Genomic DNA, 15,347 nt, shown 5'->3' on the forward strand with positions numbered 1-15,347 from the left:
AGACAACCTTGTTGATGTGGCCTTGTGGCAGTGACAACGTTTGTGAACTGTGGGATCTGACTGTGGTGCAGGAGCTACTCTAAAGTCTATTAAATGGCCATTAGTCTGACAGAGAGTCCAGCTCAGTGTGAAGCCTCTCCAGGCACCACTCATAAATTTGTAAGGACTCTCTGGCACTGCGATGTGAGGGATTACTGTGGGGGATCGCTAGATTTTTAGTTGAGGCTTGGAAACGTAGATGTTCATGTGTCAGCACATCAGCTTAAAAACTCTCACTCACTTTGCTTCTGAAGTTTAGAAACGACTTCCTATTAAACTGTGATATCCACCCATAAATCGTGTTAACTTTCTCATTCATGTTCTTTGGCTGTACTTAATTGGGGAAGTATGTTTGTCAAACAGTTTGATTATTACTGTGTTTGTGTTACATTAGAGCAGGGGTGTCAAACAGAAGGCCCGTGGGCCAAAACTGGCCCGCAAGAAGCTCTAATACGGCCCCCTAAACCTCCTAGTAAATGTAAAACACTGATTTCTTTAACAAATTTCTTAAGAGTAGACACAACACAACACTGAGACCTGAGCTGAGATATCAGTGATTCTACCATTAAAGTGATCCACCTCATTGTTATCAAACTGGCATTTTCCTCAAACCAATGTTGTCAAGGAGTGTTTGAAAAAACATGCATAACACATTAGCCATGGGAGACGTAGTTTGGACATTTCAATGTAGTTTGCACCAGAAGTTATCATTAGAATTTGCTTTATGTAGAAATCATAGCCATTTTCCGTAGTAATCTTTTTCGTTTTGAACAAAGAAAAACTTCAAAGTTTATAGTTATGGAACTATTTTACTGGTCCAATCCGCTCTAGATGAAATTGGGCTGCATGTGGTCCCTGAACTAAAATGTGCTTGACACACCCTGCTTGAGAGGAATATGCTAATAAGATTTGTCGTTTATGGGCTTGACTCTCGAGTCTCCACCACAGACTTGGGGTGTCTGTCATCATTGGCGCCTGGAAGTGAATTACCCATCATCCAAACTGATGTTGTGCGTACACACTTTTATAAATCAGACATTTTGTCAGGCTCCGTCTGCTTGTGTATGATTTTTGGATGTCCTCTCTCTATGTGATACACAACACTGAAGCTCCAAAATGTATGCTTCTAAAAAGCCAAGTCATGATCAAGCCATTTCTCTTCCTCTGTGGTGAAAGAGTGAGGTCAGTGACTCCGTGTAAGACGTTTTCTCCTGTCCTGACTCAGCGGGAAAGCCGTGTAACTCAGACGTACAACAGAGAGATTTGGCATGTTTGATCCGGTGTGATTCATGTTTTCTGTGCTGAAGCAGCCTGAACCACCAAAAATCTCTCAGCAAATGCACTTCTTACATTTCAGGACATTTAACCACTCACTCTTGGTGGTGGGAGGTGATTTCCCAACATGCTCTTATTCATTTCTGAGAAGAAATCATGATAAAATTGGAACCAGCAGTTTAAGACTTAATGCTATAACTTAAGATATAGATTTTCTAGCTTAATGTGATGTAAATCCAATAGAAACAAACAACAAATATGCAATAAGTGGAACAGCTCCAGTGGTTGCAGGGCTTTATATACAGCCATATATGACCTTTCAATGCTTTTAAGGTTCTTCAGTGCCTTTTAATTTCTATGGATCCCAAAGGCTGTTTGCATTCAGGAAGCCCAGCTTTAAACCACAGATGACCAGTTTCAGGTCATAACCTCAGAAAAAAGTAGGTGCTTATTGTGAGCTTTACGTTTATGTGTTATTTTCACTTTTAATTTAAGTCATTTTTTGGAGAATTTGACTGCCCATTGCTGGTGGAGTAGCTTTAAATGCTATAAAAGAGAGATTCATTGTTACAGGGTGAGAGGATAAATAGTATTGTATAAATAAATCAGACACAGCTTTAATAAAGGCAGAATAAGACTTCTTTTTGCACAAACAAACTAAACGATAGTAAAGTGTCAATTGTGGAGTCTTTTGTCATATAATAGCAATATACGTATATAAATACATATTTTAATGTCTCGCTTCTTACATGGCATCTGATTTGTTAATGTCATTCAGACTGTGTCAGTTTGTAGATAGTAAACCTTAAGAGGGCACGCATGCACACACACACACACACACACACACACACACACACACACACACACACACACACACACACACACACACACACACACACACACACACACACACACACACACACACACACACACACACACAGCCTGTTTGGTATTTAAAGACCTGATCACAGGGTGAAAAAGGGCCTCAGTAACTTAAGTTAAACTTGTTGTCAGCATAATAACAAAGTCTTGCATGTGTTTCTGATCAGTCAGAGCCGGTCAGTGACATTTTTGGAAAGAGACACATTTTTCCACATTTCCTGGAGGCGTCATGCCGCGCCAATTACCGCCTATTACTTCATCTGCATTCGCTTAATGTTCTCGAGACGCTTTTTCGCCACACAGTCCCATCTCTTCCTCTCCGTTTGCAGAAAGGCAATGAGATTTTTCTCGCCTTTATTTCTCTCATTAACATTTACTGGATCGTAGCACTTGCCCTCTGCAGACGCGTGCTGAGCCGTGATGTTCGCGGGCTACGTGTTGACCTTGGCGTGCTGACAGGCGCACGTCGAGCGTGTGGCCGTGCGGCTGCATTGCGCCTCTTGTTCTGCCTGCATAATGGAATCACGAGCGCCAAGCAGAAAAAGAGGCACAGTCAGCGGTTCCCAGGCCAAGCAGCTTTATTCAGCCGTTTAGGCAAGTCCTGGGGGTTTGGTTCTCATGCTGCTGAACACTCACTGTTGGTGCACACACACAGATACATACCCACACGCGCACACAGTCAGCCGAGGAATGTCCTGCCGGGAGTGTATTCGATAGGATTTTCTTGCCTTTATTCAGCAAACTTCTGTTTTTGGTAAACAAGTGATCAATTCCCTTGTGCTTGATGTTAAAACTTCAGTGACAAAATCCTTCAATATTTGAATAAATTCAGCATAACAATGGGTATTTGGGTCGAGCAGACTTGATGAAACGACTCAGTTCTGCCTCTGGTTATATAACCAACCTGTTTGTTTGTGTGCTCAGGGCTTTCCTGGTGACTTTGGAGAGAGGGGACCTCCCGGGCCTGATGGGAACCCAGTAAGTGAAAGGATGTGGATCCCTGCATGGCCTATTAACTGTTACTACAATGCATTTCCTGCAGTGTGTCCCTCAAGAATATTACCCAGAAGTTCAGAGATACTGGTTATTTTTAGAATTATTATAATCAACTAGGGAGACTATACAGCACAAAACTCAAGGTTTGGGAACAATTTATCCAAAAACTAAACTCGACTTTTTTTTTCTAACGTGAACGTTACTTGTTAGTCAAATGTTTGTCGAAGCTGATACACTCACTACTGGTGTATATACTACATTCTGACATCTTAGCAGCTCTTAAACGATCAAAACAGATGATTGCTAAAAATCATCAAACATTATTGTTTCAACTCCAAGAGGTGTTAAAGTGTTTTTTCCACATGAACATAACATCACATGAACACATCATCAATACTTCCTCCCTCTTGGATTTCTGCACACTCAGTAGACTACTGTAAACTGCTTTTAAACACTGTCCACACAATTATTATTACTAATCTCCATTTTAATTAAATAAAGCACATATTAACACTTTACTGGACAAATCATCCCATTCAATAACTTCATGTTTCTGTCTAACTAACATTAAGTTTATGCGAGTCACAGAAAATATGAGAATTGTGTTGTTTATGTGGGATTTGGGAACACATGACACTTCTGCTCTAAGTTGATCATATAATTATATATTTACCCTAGAAAACAAGTCTTACTCTCAGTTACTGCAAACGTTTGACACAAAATCTAAATACCAATTAAACAACAGACAAATTGGGGGAATGTTTAACAATCTCAGATGCAAATAACAGATGAAGACAGTAGCATTGAATGAGATATATCAACATTGGATTCCTGCACAAGCTTATAAAACAGTGAGAACTGCATATATTTTAGATCCTTTTTTTTATTTTATTATAAATAATGGCATACATGGGGGTTGGTTTTCTATATGTTTGTGACTTTAAAAGGCCCCAGGTCAAAAATCAACCTTGAACATTTCTTCAAAAAGTCTCCAAAGTTGATTTTTTTGTTTGTGTTTTAGTGATAAAACCTTCACATGATTAGTTTATTTACAGTTGGCAAACTGGTAAGTTTGCACTGTAGCACTGCTAATAGAGATACTGTATTTGACTTCTGCCTCTCATAAGGAAACTGAAATTTACCAGATATCACAGACATTTTAGAGTACCAGATATTGTTTGATTGCAGATTTTAGTGTTTATTCTGGCAGTGAGGCAGATCCATGCAGTTATTCAGTTACTCACTCACCCATCATAATCCATACTGATTCGAGGGCAGCGTCAGCACTTCCCTCTCTTTGTCTCTGTGACTCTCGCCGCCTCATGATTGACAGGGTCAGTGCGAGACTGTGATTGGCTGACCTCCAAGAGTCTCCTCCAGGCTTCATTTCCTCTCCCTCCGTAGGGAAGGAGGGATGTTCCATTTGGCAGAATTCATCTCCTTTCACTCACAGAAAAAGTGAGGAGGCGACAGGAAGGCCGCACTGGGCTGCGTGTCATCCGTCTCTCCTCTGCGTGGAGCTTGGAGAGGATGTAGGCATGGTGTGTGTGTGTGTGTGTGTGTGTGTGTGGGGGGGGGGGGGGGGATTGGTCATGTGGACAACAAGACACTCTGTGTCAAGCGCCAAGTCACTTTCTCTCAATGCTAAACTTAGTAGAGGAAAACATTGCTCGAGCCATCAATGGAGGAACAAACAGATCATGCTGTGCTTGTCTAACACACCTGTGTCTCCCTCCTTCATGCTTTCCTCTGCCCCCCCCCCCCCCCCCCCCCCCCCCCCCCCCCAATATCTTAGGGTGACCTGGGATCACTTGGTCCATGTGGAGTCTCTGGTCTTATTGTGAGTGCTGTTTTTATATTCTGATGGAAGATTGGGTTTTTTTTGTTTTTTTATCAACATCCTTTAAAGTCTTTTTCTTTGTCCTTTCTTTCTTCATTCAAAACAACTGAAGTCAGATTCTTTACTCTTCTATTCTGTCATGTCTGCGTTTCATGTTTTATGAATTTAAAGCATCAATACCTTTGACTGCCACATGTGAAAGACTGAGACTTGAAGTAGCAAAGTCATAAATTTTTTAAGAATCTGCAAAGACCATTTGAGAATGAACTGGTATAGTTATAAAAAAAACAAAATAGAAACATTAACTGAGAAACATGTGTTTGGATTGGTGTTGCTTGCAGGGAGAAGTGGGCCCTCTTGGCATCATGGGTTTACCGGGACCTCATGGACACAAGGTAAACAGTGAACTTTTCAGAGATTGATTCAATCCAAATACATTGATTTTAGGCAGAACGTCCTCAAGGAGTGTCTTAGCTCAGTCTGACGTGACACAAATAAAGTCCTGGTCTCGTTTTACTGGTCCCCTGAACACTTCAGGATAGATTTTTTCCAAATCTTTCACAAGCTCTGCTCCACTTCCTCTCCCTGACCCTCCAAACAACAGTCATGGAGCTTAGGTCCCCTGAACTGTGTCTTCTTTTTGATCCACACCAAAGATGGAAGGATCTGCAGCTGTACCGGTTGGGTTTTCAACAACTCCTAAAGTATGTCTCGATTGAGTTAAACTTGATTTAAAAGTAATTATCAAAGAGTATTTGCTTGCGCCCTTTCAAAAAGACTTGCCACAGCAAGTCAAGCACTTTTCCTGTGCCAGTTTTTAGGTTGGACACTCTTCAACCTGGAGATGGCCAAGTCATTGGACTTCATTAATGTATCTACAGAGTGTATAAATCACTAACCAGGTTTTATCCTCTATCTCGCTTCCAAGGGAGTACCTGGAAACCCAGGAGAACCAGGACTGAAAGGTGATAAGGTGACCTGCACATGACTTTCTTAAACTACTGACCTTCTGTCACAAAATTTGGTCTGTGACTCCTCCAAAGCATGCCAATTTGTGATTCAAATCACTTGATTAGTTGAGGTAATAATTGAGCATTTCTCGTATCGACATTCAGATCATAATTAATGCCTCTGTGTTCACTCAGGGGGACGTTGGCTTGACAGGAGAGTCGGGGGAGTGTGGATACCAAGGGGACAAGGTAGGTGTGTGTTTGTGTGTGCAGCGCATTATCCATAAATAACAATCAGCCATGAATCTTTGCAATCATCCCTGCCACCGTCATGTGCGCAGTAATTTGAAGGCGTAATTTAAAGATGTTTCAAATGTTGCCCTCGACCACTTTGTTTATGCTGAGCTGACATTTGTGTTGCAGGGTTACCGTGGCTCACCTGGGTTGCCAGGTCCTGGTGGAAAACCTGGACCACAGGTATTTCCCCTCTCTGATTTAAACACTTGAGTATCGAGAGGTGAAACTTGTAAAGTTATTTTTTAATCCCCCCCTTTTGACTGGAATGATATCACTGGAGTGGATAAAGAATGAATGCACATGCTCATTTTTCAATATCCTCTTTGAGATTATATAGCTAGTGCTACGTTTCTCTGCTTACTGCTATTTTTATTAACTTTAAAAGTGGTCTGGCAGTTCTAGTCATGAGCAATATGCATGCCAAACCCCGTTAGCCGCAGATAAATGAGTTAAATGGAGAAATTACTCATTCAGAGTTTCTGAAAGCCCTCTCCAAAATGATTGAGATTACATTTAATTACCATCGGACTGGAGCTCACTGGCGTAGTTCCAGTACAGTGTTGGACTCCCAAGTAATAATTTAGCTGACTGTGAGGCAAGAAGGCTAACCACTACACCACCGTAACATTTTCATAAGTTAAACTTCAGACACTCTCTCCTATGATGGAGTATTCTAGTCCATTTTAAACATAGAGCTCATCACAGTGCCGGGCAGTGAATGATGCACTGCTCTTAATGCTTTAAGACTAATCCTCAAGTTGGCTCTCACCTAAAATGTCCTCAATATCGCATAAGCTCTCTGATCTGATTTGATGTTCTCACATAGAAATCTCAGTGTCCTACTTGTCCGGTCCGCGTCAAAACTCGAATCTTGTCTGCAATACAACAAGCTTCCCTTAGTATGAAGTCTTGTGCCCCTGTTGGTGATCTGCACTGGAAGGACTTTGAAATGTACTAAAAATGTATTTTCACGACTGCTACAGGAAAGATGACTGTGTTCGTTCAGTTGTTTGATATATTAGATTATGCTGATGCCATGTTGATGACAGAAACTATTGATTTCAGTCAATTCTTCCAGTGCTTTCTTATCTATATGTTGATATATTTCGTAGGGAATGCCAGGTGAAAAGGGTCCTGCTGGTCGACCTGGCCCCCCTGGCCCAGAGGTGGGACTTATTTGCATGAACAATTTGATATAAGATAAATACTAATGTTTATCTGTCACTGTATTTGTCTAATCCTGCATCATTGAGCTACCATACTGTGTTGTGCACAAGCAAGGATTCATGCCCTGTCTTTTTCACAGGGCTTTCCGGGTGACATCGGCCCACCAGGACAAAATGGCCCTGAAGGACCTAAAGTCAGTAGAGTGAGAATAACTCATGTCTGCCCTGAGAAATAAAAGGAAATCTCATCATCTGTGTTTAATCCACAGGCAAAGCAAGGGACACGAGGTCTGCCGGGTCCAAGAGGGTCACTGGGTCTTCAGGTGGATTTTTTTTTTTTTGGTCAAACTAAATAAAAATGATTTGAAATAAAAATGATTTCCCTTTAATGCCCAGTGCCTCTTTCGGTTTTGTCAGGGTGATGAGGGACCAATTGGACCTGCTGGACTCTCTGGACCCGAGGTGAGTGTCTATTAGTGAAAACCCTGTAGCCCATCATTGTTTGTCCTCGCACGCCACCACAATGCTAACAGCATACAAGGACACCCTGTGTTTGTGCCTAAATGTAGCTTGGCGTGGAGAACTGTGACCAGTAATGGACTGTGAGTCCTTTGGCTGACTGATGCTACCATTGTTCTCCAGCTCAATTGAAGGACTTCCAACTGAATGCTCTGGACTCGTATTACCAGAGTGGTCAGAAAACTTGTGTTATGACATGAACATACACATCCACAAACAAATATTAAACCAAAATGTGGAGATTTCAGTCCACACAGGAATACCTTCTGTAAATGTGTCATTAAAGTTGTCATATAAATCTAACCAAGTCTTATTTGTATTTTGTGAAGTAAATCCAACATTTATAGATTCTTTCTCAACAGCATCTGGACACAGTTGATAAAGAGGAAATACGAGCCAAATATTGGATTTATAAATATAAACAGGATGACTTTAAAACATTCTGCAGCATGAATGAACGTCCGCAGCGACTGTCTCAGCCCCAAACAGTGCTCGGAGTCATCCAAGGCAAAACAATAGAGAAAACAATTCCAAAGAAACTCTGGATTTTTATGCCGTGGTCGATTTCAGTCTGCCGTCTCCCAGAAGTGTAACCCACAAATGATCACTGCAAACAAACACAAGTGACCCTCACAATTTTGCGAGTAATAGGAAGCCTTTGAAGCTGCAAAACAATCTTTTGTTTTCTCGATCATTAACTTTCTTGAAGGGATATGTTTATTTGTTTTTTTTCTGTTTCTGCGTCAATTGTCTGTTTGTTTTGTATCTGGAGGGACAGTCGGCTCCACCTCTGTACCTGAGTGTGTCATGGCACACTTTTCCCTCTCTGTCATTCTCTGCTTTCTGTTCAGGGTAGGCCTGGGAGGCAGGGATTCCCCGGACTGACAGGCCCAGACGGACTCAAGGTCAGACCCAACAGTCACACGTTCACCCCACGACCACTGTTATCCCTCACTCCACATCCTCGCCTTGCTTTTCTTTGATCATAATGTTTAGTCCAAGTGTATGTAAATTAGATGTTAATTTTCAGTTACCACAGGGGAACTGGTCTCTAAGCACATTTCAACAGAATTGAACAAAAAAAAAAGACTCTGTGATATGCTAATTGGCTGCTTTGCTGTAGGGCGAGACCGGGATAACTGGCGAGGTCGGGAAGCTTGGCGAGAGGGTAAAGACTTCTCCTCCTTTTTCTGATGATTTCCGTTCGATGCTCACTGTGCATCTGTGTGTGTGTGTCCCACAGCTGAGCGGCCTAATATAAGAAATACAAGTTCATTGCACAAAGTGAAATAAGAGACAGATAAGACAGCTTGTTTTGGTTCTTTCAGGGACTGCCTGGGTTTTCCGGGCCTCAAGGAGAGACGGGTATCACCGGAGAAAAGGTTAGCGTGGTCTCATTTTGGCATCTTGTGCCACGATCAAAATCTGTTGTGCTATTTCATTCGCTTGAAAAGTCCTCTGCTGACTGGGCTCCTGATTAATGCTGCAAGGATTACGCCATTAATCATGTAGTCAGTGGACAAACTAACAACCCTGGTTCTATAAGAAAGCTGGGACATTGTGAAAATAAATTAAACAGAATTTATCCGCCTGTCCGTCCATCATCCACTTATTGATCTGTCCATCCATTTGTCCATCCTCATGATAGTAATCTTGCTGATGACTTTATCGTTGCAGTTATAGTTACAACAGAGAAGAACATAAAACCACATTCTAAACTAAAAACAGTTATATAACCAAATGAACATGCGTAGTGTTTACCAAGCATAGAAGCAATAATGCAATATCAGGAGCTTCACATGAACAAACATGTAAAGCTGACGAGAACAAAAGCAATTAGAAATGTGAACCGAACTGAGGAGAAATAAAAATAACACACACACACAATGGCTTTTAAATGAACAGATATGAGACAAAGATCAAAAGCACAAGATTTAAAGATACAGTGCAACAGCCTGGTTTTAGATGAACTCAGAGTTGGAGCTGTCCTGCACTTTTCAGTGAGTTTGTTCCAAATATGTATTACAAATATGCATGTTTGGTTCTTAACTCTGGAACAGAAAGCAGGTTTGATCCAGATGACCCACGAGGCACTGATGGTTTTTAGGCCAGTAATATTTTTGAAATCTGCTCTGTGTATGACAGGAAGCCGGTGGAAAGACCTGAGAACTGGACTGACGTGGTCCACTTTCATGGTGTTTGTCAGAACTCCAGCAGCAGTGTTTGGAATCAGCTGCAGATGTCTGATAGATTTTTTTTTTAAGGAAGACCAGTGAAGACAGTAACAGTCATCAAATCAACTGAAGACAAATGCATGGACTAACGTCTCTAAATCCTCCTGAGAAATCAGTCCTTTAACCTTTGCTAAATTCTTTAGGCGACAATGAGCTGACTTTATAATTGTTTTAATATGACTTGTCAGGCTCAAGATCGAGTCCATGATCGCACCAAGATTCACTGGTTTTTAACCTCAAAGAATAAAGAAGAGCTCTAAATTTTCTCCATCTTTGCTTTGTTAAGCTGAAGAAAATTTGGGCACATCTAAAGCTCGACCTGTTCAATACTTTCAATCAGTACTAGTATAACAGTCTCCTGGTGAAAGAATGGTGTAACTCTGTGTGTCCTCTGCGCAGTTATGATTGTTATCTAAAATCTGAGCCTGTGGCACCATGTGAATATTAAAAAGGAGTGGGCCCAGGATGGAGCCCGGAGGAACTCAACATGAGGAAATTGATGTTGAAGAACTCAATATATGAGAAATGCTTCACTTTTCACTGTCAACAATAGGTGCTCACGCCACATCTGAAATATGCCCCACATCATTCGTGTCCTGAAATAAGTTACTTTCTAGCTCACAAGTCAAGTTGTGATGGCATTTTTTTTTTTTTATAATATAATACAGTTTAGCCTAAAGTTTGACCTGCTTGTGGATCTGTGGAGGAAAGGACACAATAACTAAGAGATTACTCAATTTGGATTCAATTCTCCAGAAAGGCCTTTGTATACTATGAATTAAGGCAAATAAAGAAAACATTGTGTATCTGAACAATATCAACATTGGATTTCTTTTGGAAATTGTGGACACTGTTGTGCGCCAAGAGAAATGATTGCAAGCACCCTCACAACTGTAAGTGGGATGAAGCAGTAAAAGAGATGGATGGATGGCAATTATATCAAGACATTAAAGATCAGACAGCTTTAAATTCCATGGTATTTGATAGAACGATGCAGCGGTAATGCTCAGGATTTCCCAGAGAGCGTCATTAATGTTGAATAAACCAATGTGTAAATGTGTGTGACATTTTTGCAGTCTCAGACCTGTCACCCTCTGAAAACATCAATTATCTGAAAGAAAAAACAAGATAAAAATAGAACCTGAATTAATGAAATAGTTTGAGTTGTATGACTGAATTGTCCAGAAAGCCAATATATATAATAGGTGCACTTCTGAATGCGTGTTTAACTATTTGGTGCTTGTGGTTCTTCAGGGGGATCGAGGAAAAATGGGCATCCCGGGGCCTCCAGGTGATCCGGGGCCGATGGTAAGGAGTAAGTCTGGAGCCCATCTCCACGGGGCGTTCCATTTTCCACATGCAACTTGCTCGGAGACTGATTTTTATGCATTACTCAGTATACAGGCAGATCATTAAAAAAAAGAAGAGGTTTTGTGCTGTGAGAAACAGTCAGCGCTAACAATGTCTTCATTAAATCGTCTGCTTCTTCAGGGTCATACTGGAATACCTGGAGAGGCGGGACCACCTGGGGAGGAAGGGATCCCAGTAAGTTATATTGAAAGAAAACTAATTACCGGTCCCAAAAATGAATCCTGTTTGATATGAAGCCAAATACTAATGTTTGTATGCTATTCCGGCTCTAAAGTGAAAAAAAATATCTGGCTGCAACCATTTCCACTGATGGTGTTTTTTCACCCATTTAACCTGAGAAAAGGCATTAAAATCAGCCTTTATGATTGACTGGTGAAATTATTAGCAGGAATAGAGGTACTCCCACTCTACTTTACGCAAGTTTTATTGATATTGATTTTGTACTTATCCTCATACTCACATCTTTACTACATCTTGATGCAGTGTCACTCAAAAAGCCATTATCTTATTCACATGCAGGGGCCCCCTGGTTCACAGGGATCCGTTGGAATCAGAGGACCCAAAGGCAGGAGCGTAAGTTTTTACCTGCATATCGGTCGTCATCGACAGTCTTCTGTGTCGTTCACTTCAGTTTACCATCTGGATCTTTCATGCTTTTACCAGCCTCACTCTTGTGATTTGAAACTGTTCAGTTGCAATACGGCACATTTGTGCAGTTTGCAAGCAAGCCATTTCCTCAGATGCTCAATCCACACCATCCAGCAAAAAGCCGTGAAATTGGTGCTCTTAAAGCAAAGTAGAAGTGGCTGAGCTTCGAGCTAACGTGCATATTCAAGCTGAGTGGATCTAAAATACAACAAAGAAAATGAAGGAAAGGATGACTGGTAAATGTTTGCAGTATAAAAAATTTCTCTCTTAAGTGTATAGACACATTTTGTTTCCTTTTTTTGAAAACGGAAAAAAAATTAAACATTGAGATTAAACAAGTACAAATAGTTCCTCTCATAATCATGGCCTCTGTCTTTCACCGCATCCAAGCAACAATGGAAATGTCATAGCAGGAGCTGCCACTCCAGTTAAATCACTTTATGTAGGAACAAGCAGCAAGCACAGGGTCGGTTCTTCACTGTTTTCTGACAGTGGAGCAGCTCTAATGGCAAACCATGAATCACAGATACGATTGTGACCTTTTCCTCCAAGTCTTCTTTACAATAAGCCCAGTGTGCCAACTGTGCGGCTGTGTGCGATGCTGGACAATTGGGGATAAAGTCCACACAGTGTGGATCGGGAATGCTGCAGAGCCAAGTCCGTCAGATGCCAAGTATTCGCTAAATAGCCACGATCTTTGATGTTGTCCCTTTGCTGTGGGCTGAATCATCGTGTATAAAAAAAAAAAAAAAAGAAGAAGAAGAAGAAAGCAAAGCAGCCCCTCTCAGGCTGGGCTAAGTGACGATGACAAAAATGGAGATTAAGTGCCTAAAATCATTGACTTCATATGCTGAAGTACACGCGCCTCAGGTCTGTTAAGAGCCAAGCTTTATGAAGCTGTTTATCAATGACAGCTTTTCTTTTGTTTTTTTTAGGGTCCAAGGGGTCCTGATGGAAGACCGGGGGAGAAGGGGTCTCCCGGAGTTAAGGTAAAATTGATTTCTAAAGATGATTTAAAGCATACATCATATTATTTCTAATTAAAGACATCACATATGTCCCAATGGGAAACTAAGATAAACAAAATGGCCCGAGTTTCTCAAGCAGCAACAAAACATGAGAAGTTTTACAAGCAGCTTTGTTCTACAGAGTGCAATTATGATCTACTTTTTTTTTAGCATCTGAGGAATCTTTAGAGGACACTCTTTATTAACTTGAAAAAAAATGCAACCACAACAACTCGAATCAAAGAGTTTTAAAATATCAGTGGTGCTGGCAGCCAAAAGGAGTTTAACTCTGGCCGGTATGAGAAAATTCAGCAAAACACTTTTGTTTCTCCTTTGCAGGGTCACGATGGTCCACTGGGAAAATTGGGCCTCCCTGGAGAGACGGTGAGAAAAAAGCAAAAAAAACAAACAGAAAAATACAACTTTCAACTTCAAAGTGTAATGACATTATTAGCTTGCGAAACCTGCTCATGTCACCTGTGATGTGTTTGGCCTTTAAAAGCTCTCCAGGTTGCAGCATTAGAATCAAGGATGAAAATATTGCATTTACGGTCTGTTTATGCACTTGATATTACATACTATCATCAGCCACTCTATTAAGTATATTATTATTGTAGAAAAAAAAAAGGCTGCTGTTAGAAAAATAATGCTGTCCAGTTTAGAAAGCAGCTTCATGAGAGGTTTTTATTTCATGCTTGATGACTCTGAACTGATTGTGGGTGTGGGTGTGGATATGTGTAAAAAGTTCCTACTTTTCATCCTGCGGGGGGCTTGGATGGGATAAACCAGGGGAGTCAAACATATGGCCAGTGGGCCAAAACTGGCCCACAAATCACCAAGCAAATGGTACAAAAATTCAAAGAAAACATTGATTATTTTAAGAAATTTCTGAAGAGGACAACATAACACCCTGAGATCATTGCTATCAAACCAGCATTACCCTCTGTCAGGCTGATTTTGTAAAAACATGCATAATGCAACAGCTAAAAATGAAGATTTTTCAACATTTCACTGTATTTTGCACTCAACGTTTTCAATGAAATTAACTCTATGTTGAGATTTATTGTAAATTTTCTTGGTAAGTGTTTGGCTTTGTGAAAATATGAACATCATCTCGTACTCTCCATGACAAAGAAACATGTTATAGTTTAAATGCAAAGGTTGTTATGGCACTATACTACAACTTAAGAATTGGGGTGTATGTGCCTTCTGAAGTAAAATATGTTTGACAAACCTGGGCTAAACTAACACCACAAGTTGATGACGTGGGCGTAGAGGAAAGATGAATAGAAAGCTTACATTCACATTGAGCTGGAATGCATTATACTGAAAGGTGTTTCTGGTATTTTGAGCATCCTCATCTCACCAATGAGGGGGGCATAATGTTAGAAACACTTCACTCACTTTGAATTATTTTCTCAAAAGAACACATACCTAGAGCAAATCCAGAGCATTTTGCAAGTGTATAGTCTGTATAATGTCTATGATAATGTCTCCTTGTTCGGTTACAATGATGCCGTCTGTGACAATCTAACAATTATTTTTTTGTGGGTCAGCTTATAACATGCTCACTGTGCAACATTTAATCCGTGCTGAACAGTATTCTAATTGGCATGAGGGTCGCTGTATGCCAAAGAGTTCATCAAAATTGTTTCTGGTTAACCAGCATGAACTTGTTTCATATTTTCCATATTTTCTCTAACTGCAACATTTGCAATGTTTTGTGCTCTGCCTCTGGTTTTCTGTGACTGATTGAATTTGAGGAGAGAAAAGGTGAATATAAGGAAGCCGATGACTGAAATAAGAAACAGATGGGAGGGAAGAGACAGACGCTGCATCCCAAATTGCACACTTCCACACTTACACCTGTTATTTTGAGTGCTTAAGTGTGTTCATGCTGTCAATTAAGACACCATGCAGTGCACTGTGGGATGGTGTTCATTCCAATCAAATGAGATGTCTTTCAGGCATAACGGGGCTCAGAGTAACATCAGCTTGAGATAGAAACTGTTTTTCTCTCATCTTTTGTCAGATCCTTCCTAAACTCGATCTCGTATTACAATGTTGAAATGCTTTTTCGATTTTTTTGCTCTCATCTGTATACTTCTCAGTCAATTGCATGT

The 15,347-nt window shown here is 40.7% G+C and overlaps 1 protein-coding gene across 1 annotated transcript in view; it reads left to right on the top strand.

The window, feature by feature from the left end:
* Positions 1-15,347, top strand: part of col27a1b (collagen, type XXVII, alpha 1b) — a 75,403-nt gene that overhangs the window by 37,516 nt on the left and 22,540 nt on the right. Inside the window, exons 13-30 of the mRNA XM_080499597.1 lie at positions 3,121-3,174; positions 4,988-5,032; positions 5,374-5,427; positions 5,961-6,005; positions 6,178-6,231; positions 6,406-6,459; positions 7,392-7,445; positions 7,586-7,639; positions 7,715-7,768; positions 7,863-7,907; positions 8,816-8,869; positions 9,088-9,132; positions 9,293-9,346; positions 11,453-11,506; positions 11,690-11,743; positions 12,089-12,142; positions 13,153-13,206; positions 13,564-13,608. Coding sequence (XP_080355723.1) covers positions 3,121-3,174; positions 4,988-5,032; positions 5,374-5,427; positions 5,961-6,005; positions 6,178-6,231; positions 6,406-6,459; positions 7,392-7,445; positions 7,586-7,639; positions 7,715-7,768; positions 7,863-7,907; positions 8,816-8,869; positions 9,088-9,132; positions 9,293-9,346; positions 11,453-11,506; positions 11,690-11,743; positions 12,089-12,142; positions 13,153-13,206; positions 13,564-13,608 — 927 coding nt within the window. The remainder of the gene's footprint in view (positions 1-3,120; positions 3,175-4,987; positions 5,033-5,373; positions 5,428-5,960; positions 6,006-6,177; positions 6,232-6,405; positions 6,460-7,391; positions 7,446-7,585; positions 7,640-7,714; positions 7,769-7,862; positions 7,908-8,815; positions 8,870-9,087; positions 9,133-9,292; positions 9,347-11,452; positions 11,507-11,689; positions 11,744-12,088; positions 12,143-13,152; positions 13,207-13,563; positions 13,609-15,347) is intronic.

This window comes from Blennius ocellaris, assembly GCF_963422515.1.
Source record: "Blennius ocellaris genome assembly, chromosome: 7".
Taxonomy (NCBI): domain Eukaryota; kingdom Metazoa; phylum Chordata; class Actinopteri; order Blenniiformes; family Blenniidae; genus Blennius; species Blennius ocellaris.